The 16,957-nt window shown below is 29.7% G+C and overlaps 3 protein-coding genes across 4 annotated transcripts; 1 reads left to right on the top strand and 2 right to left on the bottom strand.

Moving 5' to 3' along the window:
- The first annotated feature begins 301 nt into the window (after positions 1-301).
- LOC138938736 (probable ATP-dependent RNA helicase DDX10) lies at positions 302-4,803 on the top strand. The gene is made up of 12 exons (XM_070305950.1): positions 302-487; positions 569-760; positions 833-1,105; positions 1,723-1,844; positions 1,933-2,134; positions 2,241-2,403; positions 2,556-2,739; positions 2,820-2,996; positions 3,081-3,319; positions 3,435-3,625; positions 3,771-4,186; positions 4,258-4,803. The coding sequence occupies exons 1-12, from the start codon at positions 398-400 to the stop codon at positions 4,379-4,381; spliced, it is 2,373 nt and encodes a 790-aa protein (XP_070162051.1). The 5' UTR covers positions 302-397; the 3' UTR covers positions 4,382-4,803.
- Positions 4,346-6,754, bottom strand: Idh3g (Isocitrate dehydrogenase (NAD(+)) 3 non-catalytic subunit gamma). 2 transcript variants are annotated; one of them, XM_070305951.1, is made up of 3 exons: positions 6,619-6,754; positions 6,302-6,534; positions 4,350-6,011 (listed from the first exon to the last, which is right to left on the bottom strand). In XM_070305951.1, exons 2-3 carry the CDS (start codon positions 6,515-6,517, stop codon positions 5,073-5,075), a joined length of 1,155 nt encoding a protein of 384 aa, XP_070162052.1. In that variant the 5' UTR covers positions 6,518-6,534; positions 6,619-6,754; the 3' UTR covers positions 4,350-5,072. The 2 variants fall into 2 exon arrangements, with proteins under 2 accessions (XP_070162053.1, XP_070162052.1); XM_070305952.1 differs by lacking the exon at positions 6,619-6,754 and having other exon boundaries at positions 4,346-6,011; positions 6,302-6,526.
- Positions 6,755-8,840: 2,086 nt separating this feature from the next.
- On the bottom strand, positions 8,841-15,981 carry LOC138938744 (cytochrome P450 4C1-like). The gene is made up of 15 exons (XM_070305967.1): positions 15,888-15,981; positions 14,663-14,928; positions 14,197-14,306; positions 13,843-13,933; positions 13,377-13,562; positions 13,073-13,166; positions 12,417-12,519; positions 11,580-11,685; positions 11,217-11,323; positions 11,068-11,136; positions 10,636-10,804; positions 10,312-10,491; positions 10,109-10,245; positions 9,327-9,433; positions 8,841-9,129 (listed from the first exon to the last, which is right to left on the bottom strand). The coding sequence occupies exons 2-14, from the start codon at positions 14,814-14,816 to the stop codon at positions 9,350-9,352; spliced, it is 1,590 nt and encodes a 529-aa protein (XP_070162068.1). The 5' UTR covers positions 14,817-14,928; positions 15,888-15,981; the 3' UTR covers positions 8,841-9,129; positions 9,327-9,349.
- Positions 15,982-16,957: the final 976 nt, after the last annotated feature.

Here is a 16,957-nt window from a genome sequence, read left to right as displayed (position 1 = left end):
CATTAGACACTTGATTATATTTTCACACTTTTGTTTCTTTAAAGAAAAAAAGTGAAAATTATGTATAGTTTAGATTAAAGTTTTCGATTAACAATCAATTTAATTTTGAAAAATCATAATTTTGCTTTTAAAACATTTTTTTAAATTTAAAATTAATTTATTTGTATCCCGTATCTTATCTATGTCTGTCATAAATGTAAAGGCGCCACCATACGTGGCATGAAAGTGTCGACATCTCAGGCTACTCACTAGCGTTACTTTTTTTTATGTTCAATATGTATTCATAAGGATTTATACCATGTACCATGTGTTCTGATGTATTCGCACAAAAGCTAAGTAAAATAGTGTGATTGATACTGTTATATGATTCAAAAGTTGAAAAAGTATATAAATAAAAATGACAAATAAGAAGGTGAAGGCTTATGTAAAAAGAAAACGTGTACCGGAAAGTAAAAAAATTGAGGAACTATGCTCCAAGTACAACACTGTAAGTATATAACCTCGTCTAAAATGTAACGAGATATAATAATATGTGAAAAATGTGAAATTAATTGCAATCTAATTGTAGATAAACGTTACTAAAGTAACAAAATTCAGCGACCTTCCTTTATCGAGGATTACTCTGAAGGGTTTAACGGAAAATAATTACGTCGATATGACGGACATCCAGAGGCAAAGCATTGGCTTGGCTTTGCAAGGCAACGATATTTTGGGAGCCGCAAAGACTGGCAGCGGCAAGACATTGGCTTTTCTTATCCCAGTATGAATTGTATCGATATCTCTCACATCTATATTATTGATATAATATATAATTGATGAGTTATTGTTGTAGGTTTTAGAAATTTTATACTGCAAACAATGGTCAAGATTGGATGGTCTAGGCGCGCTAATTATTACACCAACAAGAGAACTGGCGTATCAAATATACGAGACACTGCGAAAAGTTGGTCGGTATCATGACATTTCAGCCGGTCTGATTATAGGAGGAAAGGATTTGAAATTTGAAAAGAAACGTATGAATCAATGCAATATAGTTATATGTACACCGGGACGTTTGCTCCAGCATATGGATGAGAACCCATTATTTGATTGCGTAAATATGCAGGTAATGAAATAATATCTTTCTTAATTAAGCATAGGATTCTTACATTCTTAATCTAGGAATAATACTTTATAAATCTTATTTTAGAATACCATACTGTATAGTTTATATATAACAAGGTTTATAGGTTTATATATAATCTATATGTTGGATATGGCATAATATGTTTTTTTATAACTTCTGCAGTTATTTAAATTTTATTTTCTTTTTAACATTTATTAAAAATATAACAATTAAATTTTATTATTAAACAAAATCCAAATAAAAATTTAAATCTAGATTAGAAATATTAAAAAGTATAAATATATTTATAAAATAAAGATCTTTTTCTTTAAACTTTTATGTTTGAAAATTCAAAATAAATCAGAAACTATACATTTGGGTGCAACAGAAAAATTTTTAATTATCTCTGAGCAATGATTATTGCATGTGGTTGCTAATATTCTTCTTGATGTTCAAAACCGAGAAGAACATTCTTCTAAACTATAACTATCTAGTTATAGTTGTTAATTTTCAAAATTTTTAGAATGCTAATCTGTTGAAAAAAAGAAAAAAACTGTATAACATAAAATGATGTTCCTAATTATAAAAAAAATTAATAAAATTATGATAAATTATAGATATTAGTGTTAGATGAAGCAGATCGTTGCTTAGATATGGGTTTTGAAAGGACCATGAATTGTATTATTGAAAATTTGCCACCTAAACGACAATCATTACTCTTTTCGGCGACTCAAACAAAGTATGTATATGTATATTAAAAACTAATTACATGAAATTAGAAGTTTGTTTTAGAATATTATATCAAGTATATTTTACATTTCTATTAGATCTGTAAAAGATTTAGCAAGGTTGAGCCTCAAGGACCCATTATATGTGTCTGTGCATGAATACTCTGCACATACCACACCGGAAAATTTACAACAAAATTACATTGTATGCTCCTTAGAAGATAAAATGGCAATGTTGTGGTCCTTTATACGAAATCATCTAAAGCAGAAGATTATTGTGTTCTTTTCTAGCTGTAAACAGGTAATTATTCAATCAAGTTATTCAATTAAGTTATAATTCAATTAAGTTATATCAATAATTAATTGTCGAATTGAAATAATTTACTTATCTAAAATCAATTTTACAGGTGAAATATATATATGAAGCGTTTTGTCGACTACGTCCTGGTGTCAGTTTGTTAGCTCTTTATGGCACGCTTCATCAACTGAAAAGAATGAGTATTTATGAATCATTTTGCAAAAAGCAATACGCTGTCTTATTTGCCACTGATATTGCATCTCGTGGATTAGGTACCTAAATCTTAAAACATTAATAAGAATATTTTTTTTAAATCTATACTATGGAATTCTTTGCCATATCAAAACATATACACATAATATAAAAATTCTTTATAAATTTATATTATCAGTAAATTAAATAGCATATTATCGTAATTTTATAGACTTTCCTGCTGTAAATTGGGTACTCCAAATGGATTGTCCAGAAGACGCCAATGCTTACATACATAGAGCAGGCAGAACTGCCAGGTTTCAAAGTGGTGGCGAGTCTCTCTTAGTCTTGTTGCCTTCCGAAGAGGCGATAATTGAAAAGCTTAAACAACGTAAAATACCAATAAATATGATAAAGTAAGATCTATTATATATACATATATATAAGAATTTTGCTTTCTCTAATATAAAATTATACTCATTATTTTTATATTTAGAATCAATCCAAGCAAACTGCAGTCGCCACATCGTAAGCTTGAAGCTTTATTAGCACGAGATGTAGCATTGAAAGAAACAGCTCAGAGAGCTTTTATAGCATATATCAAATCAGTTTTCCTAATGAAAGATAAAGAGATCTTTAATGTGCATGCTTTAGACACAGATTCGTATGCCAAGTAAGCATTAAAAACATAAATTGTTAAATACATGTATATATACACACATATGTTGAGCATTTTCTCACGATTGATTTTTCACAGATCGTTAGGTTTAGCTATTCCTCCAAGAATCCGATTCTTGCAAAGAATACAAAAAAGAATGTCGGTTGATAATAGCATTAAGATTGAAGATGAAGAGACAAATAAAATTTCAAATAACTCAGCAGATGGCAGTGAGCGGGAAGATAGCGGAGACAGTTCTGACACAAGTGATATCCGTGATACTACAAATAATGAAAAGAAACAGATTAAAAATAAAGATCTCGCTTCTCTTCAGTTTGGTAAGAAAATTAATGAATATCTAGATATCTTTTATTATATAAACTTAAGATGATTATTTTTGTTGCACACAAAATGCGTTTAACCATTTAACGCCATATACAATACTTTTTATAGATAATAGCGATGATGATGACATATTAACTATAAAAAGGAAAAATATAGATATTGTTGATATACCAATAACAGAGAAGGATGATAACATTGCAAATAAAAAGAAGCTCGTTACAAAAATTGCATTGGCGAAAAAGATTCTCAGAAAGAACATTATACCTAATAAGAAGACCACGTTTGACGATGAAGGACAAGTAAGAAATCGAGAATTGACATACACACGCTCATATTGAAATTAATAAAAACTAAAAGAGAACTGACTAAAAGCATTCAAATTGAAATAGCCTGTTCTAAATAAAAGTAAAAATATTAATGAAAACATTTCTATATATATTTCAGGAATTAGTTGATTCTACCAAAACGAAAATGTCAGCATTAGCTCGACAGTATGAAAATGAAGTGGATTCTGGTATTAATATTGAAATAGCTAAGCAAATCTTGCGTGAGGAGGATCAGTTCGATAAAAAAAGATTCAGAGAAAAAATTAGAGAAAAGCATAAAGAGGAGAAGAGGAAACTGAAAGCTAAGAAAATAAAAGCAAATGATGAAGGGGAGAAAGATGCTTCTTCGTCTAATGAAGAAATAGATGTACGCAATGATGATGTTAACGAGGATGAATCTGACGAAGGTCCTGATACCTCATGGTTACCTGATCCAGATAAAATATATGGCAAGCAACGAAATACAGATGAAGAAGTATTATCCATCAACGAGTCGGAAGAAAATGAATTTGAGAAAGAAAGTGTAGTTCACAGGTAAAAAGAACAAATTATTTGTAAATCAGGAATAAATTCGAAGACTTTTAATTTTCATGATTGTTTTACAGGCCATCTAAAAGAAAATTGATGACACAGGAGGAGTATAAGAAGATAAGGAAAAGACAGAAAGTATCCAATGTTATTGATTTACAGGCCGATGAAGAATTAGCTTTGCAACTATTATATAATTAATTTCAAGTATTTCTTTAGACATGTAAATTTACATTTTATTCTTATGAACGCGGCATGTATATACACTTTACAATATAACCTTAAAGTAATAAAGTGTAATTTTACATTGTATTAGAATTTTAATTCATCTAGGTAAAATTGTGCTAAGGCGACATGAATCTGATTACAACTTATTGTTAATAAATTATGACCACATCTCTTTCGCTCAAGTATAAGCGAGTATTATTTTAATGACAAGATATAACGAATAATTCGCCTTTCATACAAGTTATCCTCACAGCAACAATAGTCACAATATTTGGTAAATTTGTCCATAGGAACTACTACTATATTCTTATAATGTACATTATGTATTTTATATAAAATTCCGATTATTACACAAATATTATTATTATATTACAGAGCATTGTGATTTATAGCAAGAAAATTGTAATCTGTCAGAGTATATTTAAATAAAAGAATTTTTTTGATAACAATTTTATACAAGATATTTTGCAGTTTTGAACGCCTGCGGACAAAATCTCATTGCTGCATATTGCCGAAACATCGCTTTATCGTAATTGTCAGAGCTACTTTAATATATTATTATTATTTTACTAAAAAGAGAAATCACAAGATTCTTGTTATTTAAAACTCGCCGTTCTTCGTAAACAGCTGCTACAAGAGATTTCTAGAATAAAAATTCTCAGTCTTAAGTAGTTGCGATTTTAATGTGCTTCAATATATTGTCGACGACTTCCCTACTCGTTGCAGTGCCGCCAAGATCTCTGGTATGTACACCCTGATTAATAGTCTTGTTGATCGCATTCTGTATAATGGAAGCGTGATGTTTGTGACCCAAATGACGTAGCATATCGACCGCGGCGTTCAACATCGCAATGGGATTTGCGATATTCTTGCCGGCGATGCTGGTGCCGGTATTACGAGTTCCCGGTTCAAAGATTGTGTAATGTTCACCGTAATTCTTGCCGGCCAATAGGCCAGCACCGCCCAATAGACCGCACACCACGTTCGATACGATAGCGCCGTACAGATTGGTCGTCAGCACGACGTCAAACTGATGCGGATTTGAAACGAGTTGCATGCAACAATTGTCGATGATCATATCATTGTGGATGATGTCCGGATAATCCTTGGCGACCTGTCGCGAGATCTCCAAAAAGAGTCCATCAGATAGCTTCATGATGTTTGCTTTATGGACCGTCGTAACTTTCTTGCGGCCATTCCTCTTGGCATACTCAAACGCGTAACGCGCGACACGCTCCGAGTTGGAGTTCGTGATAACTTTCATGCTTTCGACAACACCATGGACGCTCTCGTGTTCCAGCATGGAATACTCGCCTTCAGTGTTTTGCCTAACAATCACTATATCGATATTCTTCTGACGAGAGTTGACGCCCGGATAGGATACACAGTGCAGAACATTTACATAGAGATCCAGTTCGTTTCGCAGCGCGACGTTTCGTGATAAAACGTCAGCTTCTGTACTGTGTGTTTCTATGTTACCCTTTAATGCCACTCCGTTTCTACGTATTGATGTAATTGCGTAATCTAAATCAACATTGTCATCTGCATTGGGATCGATATCAACATCCTCAAAGTCTACTGGTACACCAGCGTATTTAAAAACCTAGAGAGAGCAATTATAATTAAATTAAATAATGTGTTTTAAATAGATTTAATAATTTTATTTATATATCAAAATCATGTCCATAATATACTTATATTATCAAGAATCAAACAAATTGTCAGCAAATTTTATTAAATAAATTCATAAACGAGAAAGACTTATATTCCTCTTATATAAATCCATAAATAAGCCATAAATTTTCAATATCAGTTCTCTGGATAGGAAACTAATATGCTATATCTTCAGTCTGTAATATTATAAACTACAGATTTTGAATAATATTTACGCACTTCTTTAACGTAAGACATTAACTCTGGTCCGATGCCAGCTCCAGGTAACATGGTGACAGTATGCCTACCACCATACTGGGCCTTTGGTATGGGCATCACCTTCTTGATGGTGGGAGTTTTGTGCTGAATATCGAAGCCAGACAGAGAAGCGCATCGGTGGCTCTGGAACATCACGAGCTTTGGTTTCAAATATCTCAGGACCGAACGGGCAGCCATCTCGACCTATTGTTATGCTATAAATATTTCACAAATCATCAAATTTATTCGCCAAATGTTCGCACAGTAATAACAAAAATACGATATTACTCAATACGCACTGTTATTTTCGCGAATGCTATTTTAATAATATCCTCGAAATGCCTTTAAGACCTTGCCTAACTCCACCAATCAACAGCGCACCACAGTACTAAGGATCTGTTCTTTGCAGCTGAACTGGCTGCACTGGTTCAGAGTTTATCTTTTTCTCTCCCTATTGGAAGAAGAAGGATGGGCTCTGAACTAGTGCAGCCAGTTCAGCTGTAAAGAACAGACCTCAAATGTTCAATCTGAGACCGAGTATATGTTATCTACACTTTCTTGCACTTCCAGAACGTGAAAAATAAGATAGTTAGGTTACGTTCTAAAACGTACTCTCCGAGGAAAATTTCACTCGTTGGCTGTTCCGAAACTTTTTTCAGCGTTTCTAATTGGTTCCAGGCCGGCCACCGAGTAAAATTTTACTCGGAGAGGAAATTTTACACCGTTTTGGAACATAGTCTTAGGCCGGTTCTACAATAAGTCGTATGTCGTTAATCGTAAGGAAATTAACCAATCACAGTCGATAATTCCAAAAAAAAAATTGATTGTGGTTGGTCAATTTGCTTACGGCTTATGCATATGCTAGATGGACTAATTAATTTCCTTATGCTTATGGTTATGCGCTTATGCGAAAGTCTGCGCTCGGGCCCTTATAAATATATGTATATATATAAATTAGAGTTGAGAAGTAAGGTATTTTTTATAATATTGTTATCAGTTCTTTTTTCTTTTAACATAATTTGATATATTTTATTGATAACGAGAAATTCAACCATTACTTTTATCGTTAAATTTACAATTAAAATTTACGCGGCATAATTTTCATGCAACAAATTTTTAAATTTTCTTTTAAAATTAATAAATAATTTCGCTAAATTTAATGACTTTTATTTTTAAGATCATGTAATTCTTGTAAACTTTTGCATATTAAAAACAAAGTATTTTTAGCTTCTTATAACGGCTTTAAAAAAGTAATGGAAATCACATTAACAATTCGTTTTTTTTTTTCTGATTAACAATAAAGAAGTTTTTTTTTTAAATCGATAATAAATATGATAAACTTATTGTTGTATAAAAAATACTACTTTAATGTATATATTTTATTTATTTTGACATATAATTATATTATGGACTTATTCCCATATATATAGTATATTATATATGGATTTTTTCTCCTTAGACATTTATAAGTTGTACAGCGATTATTTATGAAAATTGATAGACGAGTTGTAAAAACAAATTTTAAATAGTAATTTTCACTATACTGTAAATGAGAAAAGAAAATAAAGATGAAGTACTTAAAATTTAAAATTTGAAATTTTTATTTGTATTATTTCTCTTGCCTTATCATGTTCCCGATATCCTAGAATTTAAATTTATGTAAGTATCGGCGAGAGGCCAAAGGTTGGCTTTATAAGGAGAGTTTTTTAGCGAGTACGAGTCCCCCATATCTCACCGGACCGGCCGATGGGAATGCATAATGCATTTTTGTCTTCCTTCGTAAAAAAAAAAATTAGATATTTTTGCAGATTTTGAAGCTTCAACTTTTCGCGCTTCTTAAAATTTTTACTTTGTGCCACCTCTGTGCCGATTATGTTCTCCTGATACTTTTGCGGATTCTAAAGCTTTAAATTTTCGCGTTTTTTAAAATTTTAGTGTGTGCCACCTTCTTGCTGATCATGTTCTCCTGATATTTTTGCGCATTTCAAAGCTTCAAATTTCGAACTTTTTAACATTTTGATTTGTGCCATCTCTTTGCTGATTATGTTCTCCTGATACTTTTGCGGATTTTGAAGCTTCAAATTTTCGCGCTTCTTGAAATTTTACTTTGTGCCACCTTTTTGCTGATTATATTCTCCTGTTACTTTTGCGGATTTCAAAACTTACAATTTTTGCGTTTTTTAAATTTTGGTTTGTGTCACCTCTTTGCTGATCATGTTCTTCTGATATTTTTGCGGATTTTGAAGCTTTAAATTTTCGCGCTTTTTAAAATTCTAGCTTGTGCCATCTCTTTGCTAATTATATTTTCCTGATACTTAATTCTAAGAAATGCAGTTTCAGAAATTCCAAGAACGAAAAATCAGCAAAAATATATCAAAATGTATAATAAGGAAAGAGATGTGTATGACGCGACAAGGTGTGTGGAAATGGATAGGTGTATGTTCAATCAGAAGACATATGAATTTTATATTTTTAATACAGTTTATTAGATTTTTAAAAATTACAATATATTTTACAGACTATATTTTTTATCAATTCTCTTATATTTATGCAACATCTTATACAACACTTTATTCTTACAACATATCTCTTGTATATTTGCTGCATTAGCTGCATCGCTAGCATCTGATGTTTGTATCATTGCGCCTGTTGCACCGGCTGTTGCTGTTGTGGCTGCTACAATAGCATTGCCTGTATCTGCAGTCTGCCTTGATGCTGCTGTTGTTGTTGCTTTGGTTCTGTTGCTCAAGCATCTGCAAGCTTGTGAGAATCTTCATCAGATGTTGCATAGCGTGCTTCTGCTTATTCGCCTGCGGACAAACATATGTTTGACAAAACATGGTATCATCGACCTAATTTACATAAGACGTTATTTCGCGACTCTTATTAGAGAGTCTCTAATGAACAAGCATTCCCCTCTAATTAAGAAGATTATAAGTAAATCAAATATGCGCAGATAATAATATAGAAACATTTATTTATTTCTTTTTTTTAAAGAAATAGTTACCTATTGCTTGATAAACGCAGCCATCAACGGCGGTTTGTTTTTGAGTACTTGGAATATTTGGTTCTGTGGCTCGGGTGTTTGCAAAATTCTAAGGTTCTGCATAAGATCTAAAGGATATATTCTTTAATGAATGATTTCTCAAGATGCAAAATATGTATCGATAAATATGATACACTTAAAATAATTAAAAGCAATAAAATTTAATGCAAAAAAATTATGTTTCTCGTTAAAATCTAGATATTTAGGTGTATTTTATAAATTCATATTTTTTAAGATATCGATTGGAAAGAAATTTAATATCAATAAAAATCCGTATTTTTGTTCAATCAATTTTATACAGAAATTGATACATTTACCAAAATATTCATTCTTCTGACAGATGTAGAAATACAAGATATTTTCTTACTAATAAACAAACTTATATTAGGCACATCCAAGTTTCTGCTTTCAAGTAAAATATTTTCATTCCTACATCGCTTCGCTGAATGAAATGCCGAAAAACGATTATTTTATTAGTTTTATATATTATTATATATATTTTCGTTTTTATTATAATTGTATATAATGATAAAAAATCTTACGCAATTGAATAAATTTGATGAATTAGAGCACGTAAAGACTTGTGACTCTGACTTACAAGACATTTCGTGCCTATATTTTCACTATTAAACATAATATTTACATAATAATATTTTCTATTATTTTTGCAATATATTAACTTTTTACATTCTTATAGTATCTGTCTCAAACAATTGTTAACATTTGATCGGAACGAATCTCACACGAACCGGATGAGAAGGACGAAGTATTACATCGGTTCTCATTCGAAGATCTTTTAAATAATCAACAGGTTCCAAATAAAAATTGTGCACCAGAGAAGCTATTATAGCTTTCATCTCCAATAGACCGAACCGTTGACCTGCAATTAGAAGTGTACTGGAAACTATTGACACATGAGAAGAAATGAAAATCGGCAACAATTTACCTATGCAATTTCGCGGTCCTGCGCTGAACGGTAGATAGCAATACGGATGGCGATTCAAGATCCTCTCGGGCAAAAATCTATCCGGATCGAATACTTCTGGATTTGGCCAGAAATTAGGATCTCTGTGAACTCCATAGATATTAAGATGTATGATTGTTCCAGTTGGTACTACATATGACTCTGAAAAGGGTATAAAATTAAATGTAATTTACAAAAATAAGAATTCTTTTAAAAAATAAAATATTTTAACATTTTTAAATATATAAATATTAAAGCAATTAAATATTTATATATTTTATGTGAAAAAAGTAATTAATTACTCACGTAGTTTTACATCCTCCGCAGCAAATCGCGATACAAAAAACACGCTGGGATATAAACGTAGCGCTTCCTTTATACATCTATCTAAATATAATAAATTTTGCAGTGATCTTATAGTAAATTTGTCTTCATTCTCTTGCATTACTGTATTGACTTCAGTCCTCACACGTTCCTGCATCAACGATAATAATTAGCATATATTTATAATATTTTAATTTTTAAGCCTAGATAAAAATAAATTATTAATAAATTTTAATGAATTCTTTATATTTATTTTAGAGATATTTTAATTTTTTAATCTTTTCGAAATATATATATTGATATACATCTATACATATATATTGGAACAATACATCACAACAAAAGCGCTAGACATCTATATTAATTTAAATAAAAATCACAATACAAATGATATAAAATTGATAAAAGAGTTACCTGGATATCTTTGTGTTCAGCTAATAATAATAAAGCAAACGTTATACCCATCGCTGTAGTATCGTGACCCTGTAATCACGTTACATATATATTATACGTGCTCAAATAATATGTAAATAGAAAATTAGTTAGAAATTACAAATACATACTTCAAACATAAAAGTATCGACTTCCTCTCTGATATCCAAATCAGTCAAAAGTCCTTCTCGAGACTTTGCTATTAAGAGGTCTAACATGGCCAGTCGTTTTTTTTTAACTACAAATAAATAAACACGAACACATATTAGCGTCATTTCTATTTTCGCATATCGTGTTTTAATTAAATAGTATCGTTCTCATTTAAAATTCATTATAAATAATGATTTAATTTGACGGCAGATATGTTCATTATATTTATACACTTATGATTATATATTTAATATAAATACTGTAGATATGATTTATAATATATTGCATTTATAATATTGCATTGCGCGATCAAACTTAAATTAGAATTTGATCGTCTTACGTACTTCCGAACACTTCTACATCATCCATCTCCGTCTTTTTGTCACTTTCAATATTTTTCAAGTATCGACCATTTGTGTTTTCGTGGTAAAGTTTCCTTTCCGCGATGATCTACATGAGTACAATATTAAATTTTTTAATGACTTGTATTAAATAATATATTATATTCTACCAATATGTTATTAATACTCATGATATTAGGTGTACAACTTTGCTTCCGCCGTTTTCCTATAGATGGCTTTAGCGGTAAGTAGCGGTCGAAATAAATAGATCATAGACGTCATGCGATAAACTTGGGCATCTGTCAACATAACCCCATAGAAACATTAGTCGATTTGTGTCCGCATCATAAAGTTATTCTCGATTGAAAATGTCAGTTTACGAGCCAAATTCTCGTCATTTGCGGGAGGTTTTAATTTTCTGCTTCAATATGAAGAAATCTGCGGCCGAGGCTCATCGAACGCTCTCAAATACTTATGGCGAAGCCGCTATTAGTGAAAGAACGTGTCGTGAGTGGTTTCAACGCTTCAAGAACGGTGATTTTCACGTCGAAGACCGGCATAGCGGTGGAAGAGAGAAGGTTTTCGAAGATGCAGAATTTTGGAGGCATTACTTAACGAAGACTCGAGTCAAAGTCAAAAAGAATTGGCACGATCATTGGGAGTGGACAATACTTTGAATGATAAATGTATAACCAGTTTTTTACAATAAAGCCTCGAATTTCGGAAAAAAACGGCGGAAGCAAAGTTGTACACCTAATATAATTGCATAATCTTTGAAAAGAGCTTTCTTTACGAAAAAAAAGAGTGAAAAAATGTTAAGTAACATAATTTATAACGCACTTTTTCCGTAAATCCATGCAATATCTTAAGGATCTTTTTTTGTTTCCTTCCCTGTGGTGACAAAGCGAATAACAGATCGTTATGGAACCAAATCCTCAGTAATCTAAATCGTAATTAAATAAGGCATGCGTATAATTTAAATAATAATATAATTTTGTAAAATATTTATTTTAAAGTCATTGTAAAATTTTAAAGCAAGTTTTAAGCAATCATATAGAAATAATACATAGTAAGATTTAAAACTATATATTTCAAGAAGGTATTTTCTGAAAATTTCTGAGAATAGAATTTTTTGAGAACTTTGTACTTATTTATAGTTAGAGATTCTTTGATTAAAGATAACTTATCTCCAGATAACTTATGTTTATTTACTCGAATTTTTTAATATTTTCAACATTATAAAAGCTGCAAACAATTTTTATTTTGAAACAAAATATTTAATTGAGCACGTGCAATATGTTTTGATTGCTAATTGTCAGCTTAAACATCGATATTTTACTAAGTGTTTTGTCTTATCTGTTTTTAAATCTTCACGTAACTATTTGATAATTGATCTACTTCTTAAAAGATATAGCTATATCACAATCATAAAGAACCGTTGATTCTTTGACAATCATTTACTTTATCCGTAATATCTGTTTATATCCATAAATTACCTATAAATAAGAAGTTCGATTATCTCGTGAATGGCTTTTCGATACTTTTGCTGAAACGCGCCAAGATCGTGCAGAGAGATACCCATGGCAGTTTCTACAATGGCATTTGTTATGTAAGATCAAAATCACACTGCCGAAAAATACTAGAGTATAAAAATCGAATATTATCTTTGTCTCATTAATATTGCATATATACAGTGACAAATTATCTTTTTCTATTAAGTTATGATCACTTAAAGCGAAATGCTTGTACATAATTGCAAACAGAGAACAATAGGACCCTTATAGAACATGGAAACCTTACCGCATATCGCATTCAACGTATGTTCACTAATAAATGGTATTAAATCTTTTACAATTATTCCATCTTCATCCTTCATAGACTTTATCATGTGATCGCTCTCTTTGATCAAGATATCAACATACTGATTCAATATACGGAAATGAAATGCAGGTGTTAATATCTTTCGTCGCGATTGCCATTTGGCGCCTTAAAAAAACAAGATAATATCAATAATCGTGCGATATAAAATAAAAGTAATATATTATATAAAAATACTCTTTTGCAATTTTTCCAATTTGATATCAAATTGACCAATCCTTCAATAATATTAATCATTCAAATTTATTTCTATTTCTTTTTATATCAAATTTCTATTTCTTTTTATATCAAATTTTATTTGATTCTCTACATAATTAAAATAAGCTAATAACAGGCTGTAATAGTAAAAGATATATGCATTTATATATGTATAGTATTGTTACATTACCTGTGCTAGTGAGGAGACCTGTTCCGAACCAAGGATGTAATACGAAATACATACTACTTTTCTCGATATGCTTGGTGCTGCTTAGTATCGTCTGAAATCACGAAAAATTAAGAGGAATAACAGATATTAAGCGTGAAACATCAGTTTATTATAGCATATTATAATCTCAAATATACAAAGAATCTAATAAAAATCTCAAATTATTATCTTCCACATACTTTCTCTTCTCATCTTTTTAAGAAACATTTTTTTTATAAGCTCTCGATCAAAATCTTTTTGCGTTACACACAAGGTTTCTAAATCTAGCCAAATCATAATTTCTACGAAGAATTAAATTCTTATATATTTTATTACCTCCATATCATCTGGATGACGAATAGATACAAAGGGACTGAAGAAACCCCACATTTTTACAATGGGATAGTACTTATCAAATATGAAATTCAACAACTTCCATTGTTCCTCTGAAAAACATATACATAATTATAAATATGAATACATACATACGGAAAAAAGTATATCATAAATATGAAGAAATATGGAGAAAAAAAATTTGATGTAATGAAAAAATTTTATTTTTCAATGTTACTATACCGTTACTCAAACATACAAGACAGACTAATAATAATTAATTTAAAAAAATACATATTGCGAAGAAAAATACTGATAAATTTAAATAATTATTAGCGATCAGTACGCAATAATACTGGATAGGTATCCATTTCACAGCAGAGAATTTACAAATTTAATTTTTGCTTTTGTATATAAATGACAAGGTCGTACGCCAATTAATGCAAATACATTAAAAATTTTTACTTGCCTGTTGAGACAAGGAATTTTAATGCATGGCCAGAAATTAGAGAGTGCGGTGGTCCTGGTATAAGATTAATGAGTCGTCCATTTCTTCCATAATGCACATAATAATTATACAGAAATAAAGTAAGGATAGATAATAGCAATATAATAATAAACATCGTTCCTTAACGTGATAAACCGTTTAATTAAACTCAATCTTCTTCAGTGTCCTGTTCTTCTGATTTTCAAATCATCCAATCACGTCTTCACAATATTGATTATCTTAATATCCTAAATATGTTAATCGTAAACAAAATAAAATTAATTAATTATATATTTTTATAATTAACAGTTTAAAAATATATAACTAATATGATGAACTCATTTATTGTAATTGAAAAATGAATCACTAATCTTATTAAACACAATTTCCACAAACTGATGATGTAAATAGAAAGTCTATATTTAAAGTTATTTTTTTTTTTTATTGGATAACGTATTTATAATCAGAGTAAAATGGTATATCTTATGCTCCAGATAGATTCAGTAATGCCATTTTGATAAGATTTTATTTGTTTAAGAGAATAAAAACAATTGTGCAATCGTGTGAAAAATTAATCCGAGATTAAAAATATTTATATATTTATATATTAATGTTTTCATCTAAAATCAATTCTTTTGAAAATCGATATATCAACATCTGTATCAATATACGCAAAGGAGAAAAATTTTAACTCTAAAAAAAATTTGTATCTTTAAAAAGGTGTATACAGTCAAACATTTTAACACTGCATCAATTTGAAAGATTTAGTAGATAAAAGTCAATCCAGAATCGCATATTCCACAGTTTAATCATTTATCATTTATAATGAATCATTCTTATTGTTACAGAATTCACCCGTTACTGCTCTTTATCTATTTTAACTGGAATATGTAAACTCGATCATTTGAATAATAATTATAATAAATTGCAAGAATTTTGCGTTTAATTGTCTTCGCGTAAATTATGCTTGAATAAAAAAAAAAGAATAATGTTTGCTATATTAATACATCTTTGTTACATATATTTTTTTCTATATTTTACATAAAATACAACAATTCAATTTTTTCATAAACTCTGTAACAAGAGAAAAAAAAGGATAATTTTATTTTATTAAGTTAAATAGAAATTATGAAGGTAATAATGCGTAAAAGAATAGATAGTAATAAAAGTATTTAAAATATTGCTATTTACTTAACAGTAAACTTACAGTGACGAACTCTCGTATTAAACTCTTGTATCAAATTCTTCGATATATTCTTATATGGAACTCATGTGCTATTAACTTTCGCAATGCGATAAATCCTTTTATATATTTGCTGATACTTATACATTTAGCATTGGCCACATTGCAAACATATTAAGATTTATATATCTCCACTTTACCGATAACCTTTGCACATTGCATATTTTGCATATTATCATTATACTTTGATACTCTCATTGAACATCATCTTATCAGTACTCGATATTGATTTATTGATTTTAAAAAAAACCCAATCATTTGATTGCTATCCAATTGTTGAGTCTGCTGAATAATTATCAAATACATGAAGCTAATTTGGTTTTTCTATTTAAACTTAGTCGCCGTCACTGATTTTAGTAAAAATGAAATTCAATGATTATCGATAATAATAATTAATTGATTACAATTGCAATAAAGTAATAGCACACAGAACATCAAGGATAAAAGATGCAAAACCAATTTTTTTTGCATCCGTATTTATATATCTGCGTCATTTATCAATTCAGTTAGTCAAGCGAGAACAAATAAAGATATAAATAATGACAATAAAGATATAAATAAAAATATCAAATCCATAAACCAATAAAAAAAGAAAAAAACTCAACAATAACAACGTAATAATGGCAACGAGAGAATGAAATAGTTGAAAAATAGAATAAAAATAAAATAGAATGAAAAAAAATCTAATGTCATTAATTATTATTGGAAAATAGCCTCTCTATATGCGTACTTTTTTCTTTTTTTTTTTTTAACGATTTTTTACGGTAAACGATTGGAAACGTCATAAAATCGCGAGTCGCATATTAAAGACGAAATATTCTATACGGAGAAGATTTTATATTAACTTATAATATAATTTTAAATTATATTTTATTATTTTTTGTATTATCGGTAGACCATGACTTTTTAGAACAAATTATAATATAATATAATAAAATTTAAAACTAATACTCATCTAATATATTTTATCATTTGTAATAATAAAAATTCATAGATGCAAAATTATAATTATAATCTTTATCTGTGTATCATTG

The sequence above is a fragment of the Polyergus mexicanus genome, unplaced genomic scaffold (genome assembly GCF_030449975.1).
Source record: "Polyergus mexicanus isolate NDT 795.1 unplaced genomic scaffold, iyPolMexi1.0 SCAF_13, whole genome shotgun sequence".
In the NCBI taxonomy this organism is placed as follows: Eukaryota; Metazoa; Arthropoda; class Insecta; order Hymenoptera; family Formicidae; genus Polyergus; species Polyergus mexicanus.
The sequence above is the reverse complement of the archived record's forward strand: the minus strand, read 5'-3'. Positions and strand labels throughout refer to the sequence as shown.

Bases quoted from the DNA above. Each gene is read 5' to 3' on its own strand.
- LOC138938736 (XM_070305950.1), top strand. From the start codon at position 398: ATGACAAATAAGAAGGTGAAGGCTTATGTAAAAAGAAAACGTGTACCG. The intron at 2,135-2,240 runs GTAATTATTCAA...TCAATTTTACAG, and splicing joins TCTTTTCTAGCTGTAAACAG to GTGAAATATATATATGAAGC. The intron at 2,997-3,080 runs GTAAGCATTAAA...GATTTTTCACAG, and splicing joins GACACAGATTCGTATGCCAA to ATCGTTAGGTTTAGCTATTC.
- Idh3g (XM_070305951.1), bottom strand. From the start codon at position 6,517: ATGGCTGCCCGTTCGGTCCTGAGATATTTGAAACCAAAGCTCGTGATG. The intron at 6,012-6,301 runs GTGCGTAAATAT...TGCTCTCTCTAG, and splicing joins TAATGTCTTACGTTAAAGAA to GTTTTTAAATACGCTGGTGT.
- LOC138938744 (XM_070305967.1), bottom strand. From the start codon at position 14,816: ATGTTTATTATTATATTGCTATTATCTATCCTTACTTTATTTCTGTAT. The intron at 13,563-13,842 runs GTAATGTAACAA...TGTTTTTTTAAG, and splicing joins AGGTCTCCTCACTAGCACAG to GCGCCAAATGGCAATCGCGA. The intron at 10,246-10,311 runs GTAAATTGTTGC...TTCTAATTGCAG, and splicing joins AGGACCGCGAAATTGCATAG to GTCAACGGTTCGGTCTATTG.